General features: G+C 40.6%; 1 protein-coding gene across 1 annotated transcript; it reads left to right on the plus strand.

The window, feature by feature from the left end:
• Positions 1–9,694: 9,694 nt before the first annotated feature.
• On the plus strand, positions 9,695–21,390 carry ptar1 (protein prenyltransferase alpha subunit repeat containing 1). The gene is made up of 7 exons (XM_076165132.1): positions 9,695–9,812; positions 10,692–10,861; positions 11,566–11,632; positions 13,272–13,376; positions 14,025–14,268; positions 17,664–18,013; positions 18,670–21,390. The coding sequence occupies exons 1-7, from the start codon at positions 9,727–9,729 to the stop codon at positions 19,055–19,057; spliced, it is 1,410 nt and encodes a 469-aa protein (XP_076021247.1). The 5' UTR covers positions 9,695–9,726; the 3' UTR covers positions 19,058–21,390.
• Positions 21,391–23,599: the final 2,209 nt, after the last annotated feature.

Here is a 23,599-nt window from a genome sequence, read left to right on the forward strand (position 1 = left end):
TGAGGAGTGGAATGCCATCCCACAGCAGTGTGTGACCAGGCTGGTGACCAGCATGAGGAGGAGGTGCCAGGCTGTTGTGGCTGTGTATGGTTCTTCCTGACTGTTAAATGAATAAATTGTAAAATTGTCAATTTGGCTTGTTTCTTCCTTGTTACTGATAGACTTTAATTATCCAATCCACCAAACAAGAGTCAATAACAGCAATAGCAGAATAAGCTCTTTGGCATGGGCAGAGAAGATTTGGCAAATGTTTCATGAGCGCAACCCACATACTCAGCTGTGCTGCTCATCCCACAAATGCATGTTCCTAACAAATGGGGAACCATTTAAAAGGGGACATATATATATATATATATATACTACTCACGAAAAGTTAGGGATATTCGGCTTTCGGGTGAAATTTCAGGATGAACCTAAAATGCACTATAACCTTTACAGGTGAACTTAATGTGACCTTCTCTAAACTTTTGAATGCACAAGTCCAACTGTTCAATGTTTCAGTACTTTTTGCACAACTTGCTGTTCTATAACAAGGAGCTTAACGGTAAAATTCACAAAAGGTGTTTGATCCATGAATCGACCAATAAATGTCCTGGTTCAATCAGAATTGGTATTTAAACAGTCCTCATCATGCTGTTCACATTTTGACATCATGAGGCCAAGACGACACCTCACAACTGATCAACAGTACCTCGCCATTGTGAGGCTTCAAACAGGATGTTCTCAGACGGAAGTGGCCACTGAGCTTAGAGTGTCACAGAGTGTCATCAGCAGGTTGCATCAGAGACACAGAAAGACTGGAAGAGTCACAGAAAGGCATAGAAGTGGACGTCCTTTGTGCCTGGAGTTGAGTGGTATTCATCCTCCTGTTCCGCAGAGCAATGTTCACAATGAAGCGGTCATCAGTGTGGGATGTGGCCCATGGACGTCCACTTCTATGCCTTTCTGTGACTCTTCCAGTCTCTCTGTATCTCTGTTGTAACCTGCTGATGACACTCTGTGACATTCTAAGCTCAGTGGCCACTTCCGTTTGAGAACATCCTGTTTGAAGCCTTGCAATGGCGAGGTACTGTTGATCAGTTGTTAGGTGTGGTCTTGGTCTCATGTCAAAATGTGAACAGCATGATGAGGACTGTTTAAATACCAATTCTGATTGAACCAGGACATTTATTGGTCGATTCATGGATCAAACACCTTTTGTGAATTTTACCGTTAAGCTCCTTGTTAGAGAACAGCAAGTTGTGCAAAAAGTACTGAAACATTGAACAGTTGGACATGTGCATTCAAAAGTTTAGAGAAGGTCACATTAAGTTCACCTGTAAAGGTTATAGTGCATTTTGGGTTCATCCTGAAATTTCACCCGAAAGCCTGATATCCCTAACTTTGTGAGTAGTGTATGTGTAAACACAGGCTATAAAATGTATTGCCAAGAAGCATTGTTACAACAGGGAATAGGGGAGGCAGTAGCTCAGTGGGTAGAGCTTCCGCTTGGGAACCAGGGGGGTCGCCGATTTGAGTCCCTGCCGAGGTGCCCCTGAGCAAGGCACCGAACCCTCAATTGCTCCCCCCTCTGCGAAGGGTGGTAATGTAATGTAAGTCGCTTTGGATAAAAGCATCTGCCAAATGATTGTAATGTAAATTATCTACCAAACACAAATTTCCGAACTTTTTGTCCGATGTTTAGATCATAATGATGCATAACCTAGGTATTGATCACATGTAAGACACTGGAGACACCTAGTATTTTGCAGGCAAATCAAATGCAGCTTTATTTAAAGAACTTTGACAGCGATGGCCAAGTACACGCCCCATGGAATGCCCTTTGCAGTCATTGAGGCTTTGAATTTTTTTCATAGCCCTCAATTATCCTTTGCTCTTCTGACATGAGATATGCCAGATAACCTTTCCATCTTGTTCCGCTATAAGATAGTCTTTGCAGATACTCCCCTTCAATCATGGGTGCACCAAGGCGTTGAGGTGTGTCGATTAGCAGCATCCTGAGACCAATTAAGCGAGCTTGCGCATACAAGGCTAGTCTGCTTAGCTTCCTTCGTAGCAGTGAAAAACTGTCCTTTGCCAAACCCAATTTGAGATCAAATACTGATGCCAACCAAGTGGCGTGCCCCCTTACAGCCCAGAGCTTGAGTGCCACAATTTAATCCAGTGGTGACACCATCAGTTACAGAAACCGCTACGCTGGCAGCAAGTTAAATAAAAACAAATGAGTAGTGGTGGTAGTAGTACAGCTTTATTAAGGCTCAGATGAAGTCAATTCATGTCTGTCGTCATGTGGGATCTGGAGCAGAAGTGCGATCAAAATAATCTTTGGCCCACAGTGGAAATCTGAGATTTTCAACCTTTGATGGTGCTTAGAAGCCACGTTTTGTATGAGCACCAGGTTGCTTGAGTGAACCCATATGAGGGCCTCTGGAGAGTGATGCGTCAGGCGGTGGGACGTCTCCAGGGGTGTAGGTAGTTTGGGAGTAGACTGCCCTTCCTCGTTGGTAGCTTGAGCGAGAGCTGAATGAAGAGATGGGCTCTAGATCCGAAACGTCGCTGAAGACGGGCTCAGGGCTGTCTAGTTCCATGTAGAACTCACCGTCAAACCCACCAGTGTCCCCATTTACTGAACCATAGTTTGTAGGATATCCAGCATCCACAGAGCTCAAACCTTCATCATAACCCACATTACTGTAAGCACTAGAGTCATAGTATCCATCATAAGGATATGCATAATAAGCAGCGCCTCCTGGACCTTTCTCATTGCTGTAAGAATCAGCCTGAGGGGCATCAGCCTGAGGAGCATCGTAACCTCCACCTGGAGCACCAGCATAGTACATATACTCACTGCTGGAAGCTTCAGGCTGAAGACTAGAGGGGCCACTGTCAAACTCGCTACCCTTAAAGATAGCACCTGAACTGCTGGGCTGTAGAGAGGCGGGGTAGAATGGTGAAGAAGGAGAGGAGCTTCTGCCCAGGCTGCCAGCATTTGGGTAGCCAGAACTTGACAGCCGATTGAAGTTACTGCCTCCTTGGGCAACTTTGTTTGAGCTAGAGGCTTTTAGGGGAAAAGAGGCATTTAACAACAGACAGCATTTCATTCTTAAACTTGAAGTCAATGAATCAATTATGAGTTTTAGACAATGCAAAATGGTCTTACCTCTCTGTGAAGGATAAGAATTTATAGTGTTGAGGAACAGACATGAAATCCATGACAGCCTGCAAACATGCATGTTTCAGCTCAGTAATCACAAGGGCAGGACAAATCAAAATAGCATGTCATAAACAGATCAGGTGACTCACCTCAGCAACCCACAAAGTGAAACCTTTTTTGTTAGCATAATGGCAGCTACGAACTAACTCCACTTTGCTAAAAAAAACTAACAAATCAGCTCCTCTGCTATAATGCACAGCCATGACCATGCTCCTTAAAAAGGATTGCTGCAACCCTGATAATTGATGATTGATTGGAAACAGCTGTTGGTGGGCGTGACAATTCTCAGCCTCAGCCAACAGTTTCAAAAAAACCAACACCAAGACAACAAGAAATTATTATATTATATATATTATATTGTGTTTGGTATCCTAGATAAATACCAGAAAAAACAAGTGGGGCACTTGGTATTCGATGCAGAGACCATTAGTCCAGATTGAGTTTTGTTAGATCATAAATCATTTATAAGGTCAATAAATTGATTCCTAACAAATATTGAGATCATGGAGGTACCTATTTTTATTTTTTTTGTGGTTTATGTTCAAGAGTTCAAGAGTTCAAGAGTTCAAGAGTTTATTGTCATATGCACAGAAAAACACAGGTTGATACTGTACATGGGGGCGGCAGTAGCTCAGTCCATAAGGATTCAGCTTGGGAACCGGAGGGTCGCCGGTTCGAGTCCCGTATGGACCAAGCAAGTGGACTGGTAGCTGGTGAGTTGCCAGTTTGCCTCCAGGGCACTGCCGAGGTGCACGTGAGCAAGGCACCGAACCCCCAATGGGCGCCGTATAATGGCTGCCCTGCACCCCCTCTGTAATGCATGTGTTTGTGTGTGTGATATGTAAGAGAGACAAATTTCAATTGCGTGTGAATTGATCGTGAATTGCATGTAATATGACAATAAAAGTATCTCGTATCTCATTGAAATTCTTTGTGACGAGTTGTCAGCAGCAGCATAAAGAGAATTGACTGCAAAAATGTAAATTTAGTGCAAAATTGAATTTAGTGCAAAAGGTTTTTAAGTGAAATGCAGAACTGCAGAAAGCAGACCAGACTGAATAGCAGCAGAATAAACTATATATATACACAGACTAAAAATATATGTTCAACGACTAAAAATATACAATGTACAGACTATATATACAATGTACAGACTATATACCTATAAATAAATCTGAGGTGGCATGAGTGCCAATGATAGTGGAGTGCAAAGTCACTGGTTGAGAAGCCTGATGGCCTGGGGTAAGAAACTGTTTTTGGGTTATGATGAGGGTTTGAAATCTGTGGGACATAGGATGTGCTGGATATCCTACAAACTATGGTTCAGTTGATGGGTACATTGGTGGGATTGGCGGTGAGTTCTATAGTGAAGTAGAAAGTCCTGAGCCAGTCTTCAGCGCCGTCTCAGATCTGGCAACCATCTCTTCATTCAGCTCTCGCTAAAGCTAGCAACGAGGACGAGCAGTCTACCCCCAAACTACCTACACCCCTGGAGAGGTCCTACCACCTCACAAACCACTCTCCAGAGGCTCTTGTGTGGGTTCAAAAGGTGGCTTCTAAGCATCTTCAAAGTCACTCACTCTTAAATTTCCACTGTGAACCAAAAATTATTAATTCCTTTCAGATCCCCACAAGGTATCCGACCTGACTTCATTTGTGTAATTTCCATTACTACAGTCAGTTTTTTCCCTCTCTCCACACATGACCTTGACATGTTACTGAGGTCTGCTGTGGTGTCTGAGTCATACCAGCTTCACTCAAGTAAATGACTTCAGAATGTGTTCAGTGGTAGAAAACTCTTTGGCTAATTAAATGCACTGCCTAACCCTGGAAATGGGGTTAGTTTCAATCTTGTGCATTTGTATGTACTCTAGAGCTTAACTGAATATACACTCTACCGTACATTTTAACTGGTGTTGTCTGTGCGAGTTGTGTGTAAACCTGTGGGTGGTTTGAAGAGTTGCAATTTAGACTGTTTTGAAACCTTACTCTCTTCACATTGGTGCTGAATTTTTTTTCACTGCAGCTCTTCCAACATGCTCATCGTTCCAGATGAGCCCCAGTACTTGCTTGCTGGGATAACAGCGTTTTTTAACAGCGGTTTTTAGTGAAATTTACAAAATATATTGAGATTCTTCTTCTTCTTTTCCTTTTGGCTGTTCCCTTCAGGGGTCGCCACAGCAAGTCATCCGTCTCCATCCACCCTTATCCTCTGCATCCTCTTCTCTTACACCAACTAACCTCATATCATCTTTCACTACATCCATATATCCCCTCTTTGGTCTTCCTCTAGGCCTCCTTAGTTGCCACCTTAGCATCCTTTTCCCAATAAATTCACTATCACTCCTCTGTACATGTCCAAACTATTTCAGTCTGGCCTCTCTGACTTTATCTCCAAAACATCTAACATGTGCCACCCCTCTTATGTACTCATTCCTGATCCTATCCATCCTTGTCACTCCCAAAGAGAACCTCAACATTTTCATTTCTGCTACCTCTAACTCTGCCTCCTGTCCCTTCCTCAGTGCCACTGTCTCCAAACCATGCAACATCGCTGGTCTCACCACTGTCTTGTACACCTTTCCTTTCATTCTTGCTGATACTCTTTTGTCACACATCACTCCTTCACACATCACTCCTTCATCACACTTTTCTTTACCCGTTCCAACCTGCTTGCACATGTTTCTTCACCTCTTTTCCGCACTCTCCGTCGCTCTGGACTGTTGATCCTAAGTACTTAAAATCCTCTACCTTCTTTATCTTTTCTCCCTGTAACCTCACTGTTCCACTTGTGTCCCTCTCATTCACACACATGTACTCTGTCTTACTGCGGCTAACCTTCATCCCTCTTCTTTCCAGTGGAACTGCGCCCTGCTCTCACTACAGATCACAATGTCATCTGCAAACATCATGGTCCATGGAGATTCCTGTCTGACTTCATCTGTCAATCTGTCCATCACCATAGCAAACAAGAAGGGACTCATGGCTGATCCTTGATGCAGTCCCACCTCCACATTGAACTCCTCTGTCATACCTATGGCACACCTCACCACCGTCTTGCAGCTCCTACAGTTTTTCTCCATTGGTTTGGCTCATTTCTTGAAACAGAAATTACATTTTCAAAACAACATGGACAAACCTCCAAACCAGTTGGCAATTGTTCACAACATAATTGAATTTCTCATTAATTTCATCAAATTGCAAATGTCTTAGTACATGTCTCAATGTCTCAGTACATCTTTGCAAATTATTAAGTACAGCTAGCCTACAGTTAGTTCAGTTAGCCTAAATTTAGCACAATTTCCAAGTAAATAGATCTTGTTGATCTTATCTGATTGTTGATTCTCAGTCTAATGGTTGTTCTCTCCAAAACATGTCACATGCACAACAGTCTGTTCAATGGTCAAAATTAGTAAAGAACATAATACCATGAATACCATATGAATCTCTTGGAGCATTTGATGAATTGATTACAGAAATTGACAGTCAGGTGAAACTAGAACTTGACTAACGAAGAAGGAGTCTCACACATCTCAGATGACCAATCAAACAGTATGTTTAGTTACCTGACAGGTGCTGTCCATGATTTTGAATGCTGCCAAACATGTACAGTATATATAGAGCTTGACCTTGACCAGTAGAATTTCTGAACATGGAGGCATTATTTTCCTTGTTTTTTGTTTATGTGTTTATATTACAGTATATTATGCTGGTATTATTTGTTAGTTTTTTTCTCATTTGTCTAGGTACCTAACTTATTGCACTCTTACTCTAGCACTAGTTATGCTTTTAGCTGTCTGTTTTGGAAGGAAATGCACTTACGATTTCTTGTGACCTGAAGTTCTTTTGCCTACCTATGTTGTCACTTATTGGAAGTCGCTTTGGATAAAAGCGCCTGCTAAATGACTGTAATGTAATGTAAATGTATACATTTTCTTTTTACTTGGATTTATGGAAGTTACTTTATGTGTGTGAATAAAACTGGTTACAATTTTCTTGGCAGTATGAGTGCAATGTGTGATGTCAAACCTTGGAGGCTACTCTTACCGTAAAATCCTTTTTCAACCCTTTCAGTTTTATACACAATTGCATTCTGTTAGCTAGACAAAAAAACTAGTACAGTAACCATTATCAATGAAGGACTGGGCTAAGTGACAAAACATCTAAACATTTTGACTTGCAGTGCTTACACAATGCCAAAGGGACGATGCATTTTGGGCGCACTGACTATTTATATGAGAAAGGAATTTAGTTTTGACACATGAGTGAACTGTTTTGGGAGAGATATGAGCTTTTGCAGGTGAACCATGGTGTTGTGCTGAACCATCCAGGTTATTTTGGCAAAAGCACCAAGAGTGTTGAGAAGGTCTGGTCTGCTTCAAGAAATGAGCCAAAGCAATTGAGAAGGATCTTTGCATTTTGGTGGCACTGACTATTTAGATGGGTAATGAATTTAGTTTTGAAGCATGAGTGAACAGTTTTGGGAGTGATATGAGCTTTTGCAAGTGAGCTATGGTGTTGTGCTGAACTGTAAGACTGTTTTGTCAAATGGTCTTAGAGTTTCGAGAAAGTAATTTCTGTTTCAAGAAATGAGCCAAACCAATGGAGAAAAACTGTAATCTGGGCCTCGACCGATCCGGTATGGACATCAGATTGACTTGCATCATTGATTTTTTGGCATAGGTTTTACGTCGGATGCCCTGCCTGACACAACCCTCTGCATTTATCCGGGCTTGGGACCGGCACAAGGAAGGCACTGGCCCTTTAGGCTGCATTACCAAAATATATTGAGATTAAAAAGTAAATTTACATAAATTCAAGATTGCCTTTCCCAGTGTTAAGGAATAGATTTTTGTTACAGAAGAATTATCTGTTTTCTTACAATTTTCAATTGTTTTGCTTGTGTTCTTTTGATAATCTTCATTTTTTTCTCTTAAAAAAACAATGCCGATTTATGACTCAACAAGGCTGCTTTTGTATGGACTATCCCTGTCCACATTTTAGGTGCAGTGTACCCATAATGTGGACATTTACAAAAAGTGGCAACTCCTGATTCAACATAACTTTATTAAAAAGTTAACTTGTGGGGGGATTTTATTTCATGAATGTGTCCCGACTGTTTTTATACCTGAATAATAGCGATCCAATCACAATGTGAATCATACCACATTCATGTATGGTAACAGGTTCAATAGCTTTCTGGTCACCATGTCCAATGAGCATTTACACACATTTCTAGCTCATCACTTGCTAATGGAGCCTAACTATAACAATTACGTGGCGTTTTTTCAGTACAGAGAGAGAGAGAGAAAGGGATGAAGAGAATGATAACGCGCAGTTCTATTGTTGAGTCCCTCTCCTGGGGCAGCAGTTCATGTGGGTAGTTGGGTAAGCTGATGGTTGGAGGTTAGTTGGGGATGAGGAGAATGGCAGGGTGGGTATGTGGTGGCGGGGAGGGGTCTGGTTCACCCACATCAGGATGACACACTTTTTCCAGAGGTGCTCTCCATCTCTTATGTAACATTGTTTGAAATGAAGTCACAGGCTTTCAGGAGGGGGTGTCCGGAAGACTCTCAAGCTGTTCCATGTCCTAAATTATTAGCTCACACAGATTTTTTAAAATATACTGTATATTGGGTCACACAAGGGAATAGTCAGTCCTTCTCTGTTAGCTAGGATCTGATTTATAACTCTTATTGTAAGTGACTGATTGCAAAGGAGGATTTGTGGATGACTATAACAGGAACAGCAAACTGGCAGTTTGTTTTACTTTCACAATGATGCATTGAATAGTTATGTTGTTGGAGAACTGCTCATTGCACACACATCGTCCTCTACTGGAAAGATCTGCATTGTGCATCCAGGCTGAATAAATGGGGAGGATTGACCCATGCGGGAGCAGCCGAAGGAGGAAGAAGATAAAAAGGCTGAACACAATTTGAGAGAGTGAAGGCTATTTACTGCATTTTTGGACAATTTAAAGACTATTTATAGACCAAAAATTACAAACACCGCTCATTAGCTTTTCTGTGAACAAATATTGTTTTTTAATTTTTTCAACATAAATGTACAAAATAAAATTCTACCATACAAACAATCAAATTTACATACAAACATTAATTATACACTATTCATTACTGGAGAAAAGGGCCTGTCCCGTTTCCTCATCATCTTCAACTTTCACGTAACAGGCTCTCTTTTCCCTGGAGATGACTGAGTGAGGAGAGCTGGTTGTGAGCCAATTCATTTTGACTGGCTCATTGTTTGGCCCTGACCTTTTTTTGACCTGACTACGACCTTACTTACTAACTGCAAATCTCCTGATATTTCACCACCTTCAGCTCTACCCTGATCCCAAGAAACCACCCCCTTGCCCCAAAATTTGAAGCAAATAAATGTCTGTAAATAAAATCGGAATCTATTACGATTTCACGGCCATCCGGCCTTCCGTAGTTCCGTCTTCGTTACCCGGATGAAGTTCTTATCGTGTGTGATCGTTCAGTGGCTTGAAAATGGCGGAGTCAGAGGAGGAGGTGGAGGTTCTGATGCAGAGAGTTGTGAAAGACATCAGGAACGTCTTTAAGAGGAACCCTAACATGTAAGTATGAGTACGTACGTGACAGACTGAATAACCAACCAGCAAACTAACCGACTTACTCACTAACAATAGCAGCTGGAAGCCTCAGTGCAGCTTTGGGGTCGGACTATTACCTGGAATTCCAATGTCCGCGGAATGTTGACTGCTTAACTGTGTCTTGTTATTATCCTCTCAGTGTCCACGTGTTAATAAGACTCATTGTCCTCCGCGTCACGGTCTCTTCTTTGACTTGCATAACAAAAGTGCGCGGTGTGTCAGTATGTTCCAAGAAAACAGACGCTGTCGTTCAGAGCCGGTGTTCGATATGAACAGCTAATGTTATTTGTTGACTTTTCACAGAACCAGGAGTCTCCGGGTACAACATACACTCTTGATAGTCTTGGGTTAGTGGTGTGGGTTTAAAATGGATTTATTTTGTCCCGTATCGGCACCCTCCGTCAAAGAACTAGCAAATCAGGAATACACTGGTGGGTGCTAATTATCTAAATCGTGTTGTTTATTTTTTCAACGGTACTAAAAGTTTTAGCCACGTCTGTATTTACATGAGCCAGATATTTGCTGGGATTGTTGTGTGAGAAGCCATAACCAAGAAAATTTACATAGAACAAGCCATAACAAGTGTGTGAAGCCCCGTCAAGGGGCCAGAAACACTTGAGCTCAGCTCGAGCAGTGTAACGGGAAAGACATCGCGCCACTCAGTGCGGGTCAGTACAATTCAGCCTTGTTGAGTCTTAAATCGGCATTGCTAAATGGACTGTGAGACTGTATTGGCTAGACCAAAAAAGTCTAATCCAAAACAGTAACAAATAGCTTGACAAGCAATCAACAAATTGTCCTTTTTTATTTCACTGTCATGTTCATCATTGTCTCCTCTGGCAGTGATGAGATTGGTGTGATCCCATGTCCAGAGGCCCGCTACAACCGCAGCCCCATTGTTTTAGTGGAGAACAAGCTGGGTGTAGAGAGCTGGTGTGTCAAGTTCCTGCTGCCATACGTCCACAACAAGCTGCTGCTCTACCGCCAACGCAAACACTGGCTGGACAGGGAAGGTAATTCCACACACTTGCATGTGATTATAGTTTTACCATGAGAAACACTGGAACATGTCAACTTTATGTCTGTTGTGAGCAGTTTTTTTTTTAAAGGACTCTTATTCTGGCCCAAGGTCTGTCAGTTCATCAGATCGAATATTTTTATCCATCCCACATTCACTCCTACACATTCACTCCTACAGTCAACTCTGTGGGCTCTGAAACAGTCCCCCCCCCCCCAACTACTGCTGCTTTTTAATCCTGCCAACAAGGCCAACTTCTCTTCTTTGGCTTGTGGACCAGGCTGAAGTTGTACCAAGGTTTTTAGTTTTAGTCTATGTTATGACACAATATGGGTATATCATTTACAGTAATTGTGTTTTCAACACTACTTATTTTATCATACCTTTAATTTCATGTTTAGCACGTGAGCATTTTAACCTGTTATTTCAGTTGTGCCCACACAAATAGTCATAACCACAGATATGTTTTAGAACCACAGATATGTTTGAAGAAGAAGTGGGAATTTTTTCCCCTGCCGGTGTTCAAGCTAGACTAGAATTTATTGCAGCCCAATCAAGTGTTGTACTTAGCTCCATTATGTTGTATTAGATGAACAAGTTGATTCAAAATAAGGAGGAAATAAGAGGAAATGGCAACACGTCTTGATAATTGGCTTTCCAATCCTAGAAGGTAACAGATGCTGTCTGTTTGTCCTCCAGCTTTAGTGGATATCACCTGCACTCTGTTGCTGCTAAACCCGGACTTCACCACTGCTTGGAATGTCAGGTACCCATTCCAAAGTGTCCTCTTGTGTGTCAACAAAGTAGCTTGACCTAAAATGGACATAGCTATGTAGAAGTAATCCATATTGTGCAATTTAGCCTCAGTTACTTTTGTTGGCTAATCCTTCATTTGTTTTTCTCAATGTATGTCTCTATTGCAGCTTGGCTATTAGAATCGACACGTGATTGGTTATAATCCCCATGTTACCGATGGTTTTGGTTGTATGCTATTGCTCATCTTTAACAGGAAAAAGAAACAAACAGAGCACATAGTGGTACGGTTATATAAGCATTGAAAGGTGTAACTACTATGCTGCCTTTGTTGTGTGTGAACTGTATAATGTGTATTATTACAGTGTATTATTTATATATATATATATATATATATATATATATACTGTATACACACACTGTAAGTATTTGGACATTGACACAATTTTTACAATTTTGACTCTGTACACAACCCCAATAGATTTGAAGGTGTAGGAATTACAACAATTTTAATTATAATGTGCCTCCCCATTTTCAAGGGACCAAAAGTAATTGGACAATTGGCTGCTCAGCTGTTCCATGGCTAGGTGTGTGTTATTCCCTCATTATTTCATTCACAAAGAGCAGATAAAATGTCTACAGGTAATTTCAAGTGTGGTATTTGCATTTGGAATCTGTTCATTCACTAATAGTGAAGCAAGCCATCATTAGGATGAACAATCCAAACAAACCCATCAAAGTGATAGCAAAAACATTAGGTGTGGCAAAATCAACTGTTAGGTACATTCTTAAAAAGAAAGAACACAAATGTGAGCTCAGCAACACCAAAAGACCCGGAACACCACGGAAAACAACTGTGGTGGATGACAAGAATTATTTCCCTGGTGAAGAAAAACCCCTTCACAACAGTCACTCTCCATGAGGTAGGTGTATCTGTGGCAAAGTCAACAATCAAGAGAAGACTTCATCAGAGTGAATACAGAGGGTTTACCACAAGATGTAAACCATTGGTTAGCCTCAAAATCAGGAAGACCAGATTAGAGTTGGCCAAAAAACATCTTAAAAAGCCTGTACAGTTCTGGAACAACATCCTATGGACGGATGAGGCAACGATCAACTTGTACCAGAATGATATAGAAATAGTTGTACTTCCTACACCTTTCACATGAAATACCCTCAAATTAAAGCTGAAAGTCTGCACTTTAAGCACATCTTCATTGTTTTATTTCAAATCCATTGTGGTGGTGTACAGACCAACATTGTGAAAATTGCGTGCGCGCGTGCTTACACACACAAGTTTGGACTGAGAAGAGAATGAGAAGGTGTGTCCAAACTTTTGACTGGTTGTGTATGTTTTTCTTAACCATAATAAGAGAGGTAAGAAGGGGTCAAGCAATTTAGAGCCAAAGAATATTCGTTCTCTCCAAAAAATGAAGTGAACTGTAGACATGATACACGTAAGCAAGTATGAAGAAACTTACTCGACTGATTTCATTTTCAAAGTGCCATGGGTAACATTTATTTTACTGCAATTTCTTAAAATGACCATCTACACGAATGAAGGATTGAGAGCACAATCATAAAGATGGATATATATAATCCATCAGAAGTGCTGTAGGTGTGCTACACTTCATTATTGCCTTGTGTTGCAGGAAAGAGCTACTGCAGTGTGGAGTACTTCACCCAGAGAAGGATCTCTATCTAGGCAAGCTGGCCCTCAGCAAATTCCCCAAGAGCCCTGAGACATGGATACACAGGTATGACTTCTCTTACTGTTTTTACTTGTATCACAATGTCACATGATACCTCTGTGCTCGATGTGTTTAGTCGATAGTTACAATGACACTTGCTAGTTAACATATTTCATTCATTTTAACACTGATTCTTCTGAGGTAGATTATGTGACCTGCCAACTAATTGAGTTGCTGTGTGATGTCATAAAGGGGGTGGTGGTGGGTGGTATTAGGTGGTATTATTGATCCATAGTTTTAAGATACTTTAATTGTCATATTACATGCAATTCACGATCAAATCACACGCAATTGAAATTTGTGTTATATGCAAATCTTTCCACATGCTCATATGTCACACAAACTTATTAGGCCTCTCTGCCACCAAAAAAAGCAAAGGTATCATGATTATTGTGACCCCCCTCTTTTTTTTGGTAGTGTTGTTTCATGTTTTAATCAGTGCTGCTTTTTGTATGACTCTTTTCCTGTTGCTGTGTCCTTGTGTATAAAAACAAGCTAAAAAAACGTATTTGACCGACTCCCGTTTCCTGAACATCAGGATACCTACTCTGGAGTATCAACTAATAATGGTTTCCTGACCAAAATGTGTCCCGGTTACTGAAATGTTCCCGGCGTCTGAAAGACGTGATAAGCTGACAGTTGATGTCTCTGCAGACGCTGGGTTCTCCAGCAGATCTTACGCCAGTTCTCAGTGCTGGACCACAGTATGAAGCACCAGCAGGGGGAGCAGGAGCAGGTTGAAGCAGAGAGAAGCCAGCAGCTGACTGATTGTCTGGCCAGGACTGTCCACCAAGAACTGAAAGTGTGCTCTGATGCTGCTGGCCGTTACCCTAGCAACTATAACGCCTGGTCCCACCGGATCTGGGTTCTGCAGCACATGGCCAAGGGCAACACTAAGGTAGGAAGGGCAGCAGGAGCAACTGTTTTTGTTACTTATTTATGTTTGCTAGATGGTCAAGCCTCTCCGATGTACAGTGGCTGAGTATTCCATCATTTGGGGGAAAACACACTGGAGGTAAAATTGTGTACGATGGCGAGTTATTCTTTGTAGTGAAAATCAATCGGGTCTGCTGAACCACTTGAGTAGCTAGTCTTGGTCACATTGGGATCGGATCTCCTCGTTGTGTAACCGCAATATGACATGTCCAAACGCCTTCACCAGATACATGTGAGGAAAACGCCTTTCCACTTTGTTTCCTCCTGGGAAAATTGAGGGGGTTATGCTTAAATAAGAGTAGAGGGCTTCAGATGCCTCATCCTGAGCAAATGTGCAATGGCACAGCAGCATGACCGTGGCTCACTGCCAGAGTGCAACGCACAGACATGGTGACGAGTGTGCTGCCGGTAAAGGAGGCTGCAGCTGAGGTCTGTGTCCCACACGGGATCTGAGAGTCCAGTCCGAATCCGCAAAGTTTTAGACAATGGGAGTCCACGCACTGTGGTCACACACTCGTACCCTTTTATCCACTGAAACAGCTCTAGCTCATAGCTCTAAACTTGCTTTAATAGCTGTTCTGCTGCCTCCTCATCAGTGCGGCTCAACCTCGATTTCCCATTATTTGCATCAAAATGAAAAGGAGCAACAACCTCGCTAACACCTAGTTTTTCACGATGTCTTTTCCGGTTGTTTGAAATATTGCATGGGATAAAACGATTGGATATGAGATCTGATGACGCAGGTCGCATTGAAATGATATTTGAAAAAAAAAAAAGATTCAGCGTTTTCCATGAACATTCATAGTTTTATTCATCAAATAAGTAGAAAAATGAATATAAAATATTGTCAGGACATTGACAAAGTTGAAAATAATGTTTTTGCTTTCGTCAAAGAACTGAGCGCTTGTTTAAGTACCATACGCTCAAGCTGCTCCCACAACAGCTCAGTGGGGTTGAGCTTTGCTGACTGCGCTGGTCAATCTATGAAATTGTCTCCGATCAAGTGCCGTCCACAGGGTATGCACAGCACTGCTGTATAGAGTGAAGGACTTACTTGGCATTCATCCACCATGCTGATTTAAACACTTCAAAAAAACGTCTGTGCATAAGACTTTCCAGTCATTCGCCGTCCGTTGTCTGTGTTCCTTTGCCCATTGAAATCTTCTCCTTTTATTGGCCACTTCTCAGACATGGCTTTTTTCCTTTGAGAGTCAGTCACCTCTTCACTGTTAAAGATGAGACTGGTGTTTAGTGGATGCTAGTTATTAATAAAGCGGCCAGCTGAGGACCTGTGAGGCGTCTGTTTCTGAAACTAGAGACTGATGTTTTTATCCTCCTGCACAGTTGTGTGCTGGGGCCTCCCACTTCTTTTTCTATCCTGGTTAAAACCAGTTTGAGCTGTTCTGTGAAGGGTGTAGTTTACACCTTTGTAAGATATATTCAGTTTCTTGCATGGACTAGCCTTCATTTCTCAAAACAACAGACTGATTGTCAGTAACTCTTTCTTCCTGGCCATTTTTAGCCCATAATTGAACCTACAAATGCTGATGCTCCAGATACTAACGTGGCCCAAAGGAGGCCAGTTTTACAGCTTAATATACAGCACAACAGCTTTCAGCCGTGCTACCATTGCACAAGGTGTTCCCTATGATGATTAAGCCTTTTAACACATGGATTAGCTAAAACAATGAATTAGAACACAGTTGTGATGGTTGTCGAAAATGAACACTTGTACGCTGATTTAGATATTCTATTAAACATTTTGTGTGTGAATGAAGGGTAGTGTATGTTCTCTAGATTTGTCTTGGTGAGGACCCGTGCAGCAGCTTTCGGAATGGTCTGCGATCTTGAGATAGCCGTCTTTGGGAGACCAGTAAGTAATAAGTGCGTTACGGTAATATAGGTATAAAAGCGTGGACTAAATGATAAACGGTCAAAGTGATAAATCAGCTATAACGGTAAGATCAGAGTCTAAACAGTTCCAAGGTTTTTGACCTGTCTTGATTTGACAAAATTTGAGCAGATTAGATCTCTCTTGCATTGTAGACCAACAATGATCATTTCAGCCTTTTCCCTCTTCAACCATTGGAAGTTATTGCTCATCCAATCATTGATGGCAGACAATTATCAGCTGGATCCGCAGATCTTTATCATTGGCAAAACTGTGGAAATGAACACCATAGTGATGAATAATATCAAGAAAATATTATATTATTCATATTACATTATGTGATGAATAATATGACAATGTTATATTATGTGGTAAATAATATTATTTTGATTTTTCTTGTGTTCCAAGAGCACTTTGGGCTGGTCGGCAACTTTAGTCTCAAATGCCTTTACAGTGCGTGAACTTAACAACATTTTCAGGAAGCAATTGTGTTTTCAATTTAAAAGTAATTTCCTACAAATCAACAAAAACATGTATTGATTTATTCTCTTGATACTAGTCCTTATTCAGGGGTGCCCATAAAAGGTATGTTGGTGTGCATGTGTACTCTCAAACTAAATATATCTCGTTGGCATTCTGAGCTGTGTGCAGACATGGAGCCTTTAACATGAGAACGTACAGTACTACGGAGTTCAACCTAAACTCTGCCGCATGGCGTCAGTTGACAACTTTCTTTTTCCCCATTCTGTTCACTGCACTCGCTTTCCGTGACTCTCTTATCAAGCTTCTAATACGCAAAACAATGAAATTCAACTAGCCACAGGCGATGACCACGATCGACAACACATCTACAGTTTTCAGTGCTCTTTGTACAACCTGTTGACATTTGAGATCCTTGCTGCATTTTGTCTGCATTAAGAGAAGCTGAAAAATGGTTGGAGTACTAAGAACATTTATTTCATTAAAGTGTTCACTGATCTAAATTGAAGTACTTAAACAGTAATGCGCCGCTCAACACAACACACGACACAACTTCAATTATTTTCACTTTGGATTTAGTGTTTTTATTTTAGTGCTTTAGACAATGTGAACAGTTTTCAATCTGTCAGATTGTTGAATGCAAATAATTAAGTGTCAATAGTTTGAATAGTTTGTGTTTTCATTGCCAGTTAACCAAACAAAACTCAATGAAGTAATTATAGGCCATTTTTCATCCAAGGTCAGGAAAAGTCTCCTCTTCAGTCCACATAAGACATGTTATACTTTTTCACAGATGTGTTGCTCCCAACCTGGAACTGAAACACTAGATTTCATGTCCTGTCTAACCACGGCGTCACAAAGTCTTTTTCCATTCAAGTTTCTTTTACGATCTTTATTATCTGACTACAAAATCCACCTCAAGTTAGTGTTTAGTAAGTAAAGTGCTCCCCTTGTTTTAACGCCCCTGCTGGCAATCTTGTTTTTAGGTCTTCCATGATGAGTTGTCCTCTACACGTTTGTGGATATCCATGCACATATCTGACCACAGTGGCTTCCACTACCGCCAGTTCCTGCTCAATGAGCTAATATCAGAGTTCTCCCATGCCCCAGCTTCCAGCACCGGTTCATCCCACCATCGCTCCACCACAGACCCCAGCACTCCCCTGAATGGAAGCCATGACCATCCTAACGGGAAACTTTCAGGGACTAACAGAGCGGCTGAGGAGGAGAGGCAGGGTGCTCTCTCCAAAGTGCTTGAGCTGTTCCAGCACGAGATGGAGTTGTGCTCAGACCTGATTCAGTCCTTCCCGGGACACGAGACACTCTGGTGTCACAGGTGAGACCACAGAGTGAAAGGTGTTCTTCTCACTTGTTTTGCCATCACTGCAACATTTTATTAACTTTTATTTTCAAAGCATTTTGCAACTACTACAATAATTGTCGATCCCTACATCAAAAATACAGTTGTGAATCTGCAACTCAGTAAACTACATTGGCCTCACACTGTACTCTGTGGATAGTGCTATGTTATTGGATATAGATATTAGTGTGAGCTAATAATACTTTAAAGCAGGGGTTCCCAAACTTTTTCTGTAGGCAGGGCGCCCCTTTTATAGATCAGAAGTTTTTTGCGCCCCTCCCCATACGCCCCCAGGCGTAACCAGGCATATTAAATCCACATGTAGTCTAAATCTAAATCTAGTCTAACAAAACTTGTGAACAAAGAAGAAAACATCTCCTGAATTAAAATATCTTTTCTCAGGAAGTCAAATATGTCTGTTTTTAGGTTGTAGCTGGACATCAAGATTACAATCTTTTTGTCAAAAAAAATTCCTAACTTTTCCTAACCTATGAGGATATTTCCGAATTTCCCCAAAACATGTCCAGACTGGGACAATGCATGACTGACCAGGTTTCCTGTATGACTAGTGGAATCCTATTCATAAATCTACCACAATATTTCATGCTCGTTTTTTTTTTTTTTTTTTTCAGGCGGCATATCTTCTACCTTTGGCACCACTGGAGGAGAGAACAGCAGCGCCGTTACTGCAGTAGCAATGGAGGCAGTGAGCTTAGCCTCCATAACAACATTGAACCAAGCCTGATGAAGGATGGCAATCAAAGCTGCGGGGACAGTGTGGAGAGCATGAATGGACAGCGGCATGCTAGTGAAGCTATGGAGTTGGATCGGGTGTCCTTGCCAGAGGCCCGCGACAGCAAGCGTCTGAAGAGGGGCATTCTGATGACCTGCCCGCCTGCCCTGTCCTTTGAGCACAGCTTTCTGAGCGGCATCCTGGAAGGTTGCAATAGTCCAGAGCAGAGACGCTTTGCCCTGGCATACAGAAAATGGTTGGACACTGTCGTTGTCAGGCAGCCTTGAAATAGAGAAAGCAAACACCTTCCTCTCACCTTTTTCCAACTTTGAAGTTGCCTTTAGAGAGATTTTGGATCAGCTTACCGTCTGTAGTGCTGACTAAGTAATACAGTGTATCAAATGCAGCAGTGACTTCAGAAATAAATCTTTGGGCAACTCAGTTTGATTCCTGTCCTCCTGGCAGTCATTAGACAGGATGGGGGCTAACACTAAGGTGGTATGGCACCACACAGTCTTGTTCTTCCGCTGAAACATCTTGATTCTCTTGAGCTTTGTCTGAGCCAAAAGCCCTTCAGAATGGAAATTTTTCTACATCGCACTCATTGCACTGGGTCACCATGTACGCACCTGTCTGTATTTCAGGTGTTACAGTGCCACAGATCAGATCTTCACTTCTGTTTTGTTTCTTTTTCAGCTTTCACCTGTGTATGATTCGGATGTCTGTGTCTGTGATGATAATTCAGAAATAAGCTAAACTAAGCTGCCAGAGGACCAGATCAAAGGTGTGTCACTTTCTGCAGAGGTACTACAGGGTAACATTTCCAGTCACTACGTTTACGTGCACATGAAAACTTGGATTATAGGTCACCCAAGGCAACATTGATGTCTTTCAAACATCAATTGGGTTGAAAAGGGCATAATTGATATAAGATTACTCCATGTAACAGACCTTGATTGTAGAACTATAATTTAATTTACAATTGGATTAAACCACCACATATGTCCTTACTCAGTGGACTCCTCATACATACACATATAGAGTATTACAGAATCGGGCAAATAATGAGGAGTATACTGTGCATGTAAAAGTAGTGCAGGTCAAGCAACAATTATCTTTGGTATAGTGTGACATTCATATGAAAGTATGTGTGCGTGTGTAACACACCCCTCCCCGACATGTTTTCTTGCAAACTGCCTGTTATGCCTATGTTTAGAGCCGCCACTGACCTCTCACACAGTTAAGCTGTTCATCAGCTGATCATGTACTGTGTACAGTTTTAATCGCTGTTGCTGTATGTTATTATTATTATTATTATTATTATGAAAAAACTCTGCCCATTAACATATTGTCATGATTATCAGCCTATCAGGTCATGTAAGTGTGAATTAGGTCACTGACATGATGTTTGGTGTTCATCTACCATATAGGCCCTTCAATGGACCTTTAAGGATCCCTCTGCTAAACACGTTGAAAAGCCTGTAAAAGCTTCTTTGTAAGTTTAGTTTATGCATAAACGTCTTTTTCCTATGACATTTGATCATGAAGAATCTCTAACTGTGTTTCATCCGTGAAGTACCTGAGAGAATGTTGTGGAGATATACATGCAGGACGTTGTAAAAAAAGAAAAGTAGCCAAAGAATTTTTTTTTTTTTTTGAAACAAGGCTTATTCCAAGCACTCATTTTAACATAATGTAGTTCTTTTCCGGAATCCACAAGACATATTGAGTTTTTAGTGTGGTTTTCATAACCTCTGTTTCCGCTTTTGAAGACGTAGCACAGGGTTTCATAAGGGTCCATTCAAGCTGAGAAGTGAATGCCAAAACATTAACAGAATATTACAGCCTACACAATAAGCCGAGATATCTAGTTCAGATATAAATCATTTGAAAATCATGAAACTTTGTAAGTAAATTACTTACAAAAAGCCAGCAAATGGCGAAATATGCAGCATGATATTTCCTCTTAAGTTATGGAAGCTTTACAATATTAGATGTTAGCATGGAGGCACTTTGCTGAAAACATGGGGGCCTTTGCCGTCCAATCAGAGTCACTTTGTCACAGCCGATGACGGCGACCTACAGCACATCTGCACAAAAAGTTTGAAGATATTGGTAATATCTCACAGCTTGGCTTCCCCAAGCTGCATCAGGAGAAGCTGATTGGCCAGTGTGAAGACTTACCTGGACATTTGTGCTTACATTCCTGTAATGAATGAGTGAACATGATTACCTGCTGTTACTGACACATTAAATCTGGCGCTGTATTTTATAAATGACACTAAATGTTTGGCTTTCCATCCTTAACAATCGTTACAATGCGTTTCTTATTGATTCTCCTTGTGTTTCTGGTAGTTCTTGAAAAGACAAGCTGGTCAAGTAAAGTCTGAGGTTGGTTAGTTTTCCATTCTGAAGGTGCTGACACTTATTAACCATGTCCTTTTCTCTGTCTTCACCTTGTTAATCTTTTGTTGCAGCTGCCGTTTGATTTTTATCCTCTTAAGTTTACTGGAGTACAGTCATTGATACCTTGAACTATGTAGCTTATCTCTCAGTAGTTTGTCACAGAAAGCCAAAAAACTTAAATAAATAATAAAGGTGGTTTGCTTCCTGCACGAAATCCAGAACTTTTAGCTTTACTAGTTAAGCGGTACTGATGTTTTTAGGATAGCATGCTACATTCCCTGGTGCTATGTTCTGCTGTGACTACAACTCTTAATCTGCTGCAGGTGTGCAGTTTGCAACAGGTAAATAATATGAAGCAGCACTTTGGACTACTTTGAGTTAATGGTTATGACGTTTTGGGGAATTCATTGGTAAATTGGCAATATTACCTCAAATTTAAAATATATTTGTCATGTGTTCTGCTTCTTTGCACCAAGATACTAGATAACAATAGGCATAGCTATCCTTTGATGCATCATTTTCTCAGCTATTAGAGAAACATTGGATTCTTATTTTGTATTTCATACCTTTGAAGGTCACCTGTATACCAGATAATCACATAGAGAATAAAAGTAGCCATCATTTACATCTGCTGAACAAATTCTTTAGTGTTTGTATTTACTCTTGTGATCTGAACGCTATCTGATTTGCAAACACTACAGATGGGACACATTTATGAAATGAAATTTGCCCGCAAATTGAAAATGGCAAGTTGCCTCATCTTCCTGCTCAGACTTATCTTGAATGGTTGTTGGCACTAATGGGGACCTGCACAGTAGCAACCCATGCAAAAATCTTTGTTGATGGGAATCAATCACTGAGCAGGGAGAAAGGCTTAGCCTTTATAGTGTAACACCTATAACCCATCAGGTTTCTAAGATCTATTCACTCTGTTGGCAACATCTAGATGACAAGGATGAAAATCCTGTCATCAGATTTCACTAAAACAATTCTGATATTACATTTCAATGTGAGGTGTAGAATCAGCCTTTTTAAGCTTTTGGTTACATTCCCTGACAATTTTTGATGTAAACAGGCCTTTTATACAAGAAGACTCGTATTAAATAGCGGAAACATTTATATCTAGCATGTGTACAGAGACTTGAGCACCTCCTCATTGACGCCCTGTCCTACTATGTCACCAAGTGGCCAAAATGGGTAATGCTATATAATTCCTGAAAGCTAGCAATCTCTTGAATTTATTGACTACTGCTCAGGTTTTTGTTAATTTCAAAAAGTTACTCTATACTTTGTTTAGCTATTATATTTGTTTCCACATTTTTATTTTTTTATTTTTGCATGTGTAGCTTACTCACATAAAACTTATGCAGAGTTGTGTCATAAATGCATTAGATTGAAGGATTTGCTGAAAAAACTGTGTAGTGTGTTTGATGGGTGGCAGAATAAGCTCAGTATATTAAGATTTATTCGAGCCGTTAGTGGTTACACACATTATATGCATACATCCAAAAACAAGTGCAAGAGTGTAGATACACAAAATATAAAGACCAACATTTAGACCAGCACAAAGTGGGTCTGTGGAACATATTGTTGGTACTGTTAAGAACTGAGGGAAAACAGGTACAGTTTTGAACAAATACATTTTGAATTGCAGCTTTTCGATTTGGATTTAATTTGCATACTCTTCTCTTTCTCAAAACTCCCAGATTAAAATTACATCCTCAATATCCTTGTTCCTCTAATCATCCTTTGTATGCAGCTGTACGTGTATTTCCAGCATTCTAAACCTCATGGACAGCTGTAACTATACAATTATTTCCACTGTCTCAGCACCCACCTTAGAATAGGATCTGTAGCTTAATATGTGCACCCGATTCACTGATTGTGAATTTTTGCTTTTACAGTTGCATTTATTCTAAATGATTTGATAAAAATAAACATCAATATGACTACAAAAACACATTTTTTTATTAATTCAATTTAAAAATTTTGAATTTCAAATCATGCTGCTTTTTGGACTTGGAAACTCATAATTTGTGTGAATGTACTTGTCTGCTGTGTGATAGACTGGTAACCTGTCCCTGCCCCAGTGAAACTTCAAGTGAAGTTAAAGTTCTAGGAATATTTTTTTAACTAACAATATTCATCATGATATCATCGATCCTTTCCTTTTTTCAATATTTAACATGCTTTTGTAAGTTGAAGCATTCTCGAGATAATTGACATTCACTTACCACATTCATAGGTTTCTCTTTATGTATCCGAATGCTATTACGTCAACAGCAAAAGTTATGAATACAACAATAAAAGCTAAATGTATCCTGTGGATTCCCAAATCTCAGCAAAATCTCTCAAATTTTGGGTGAGAATATAAGACAGCAGTGTGGATCCTGGAGCTGAGTGACTACTAACTTTTCAGCAAA

Source organism: Genypterus blacodes, unplaced genomic scaffold (genome assembly GCF_046128005.1).
Source record: "Genypterus blacodes isolate CSIRO-AG114 ecotype Tasmania unplaced genomic scaffold, CSIRO-AGI_Gbla_v1 ptg000141l_1, whole genome shotgun sequence".
In the NCBI taxonomy this organism is placed as follows: Eukaryota; Metazoa; Chordata; class Actinopteri; order Ophidiiformes; family Ophidiidae; genus Genypterus; species Genypterus blacodes.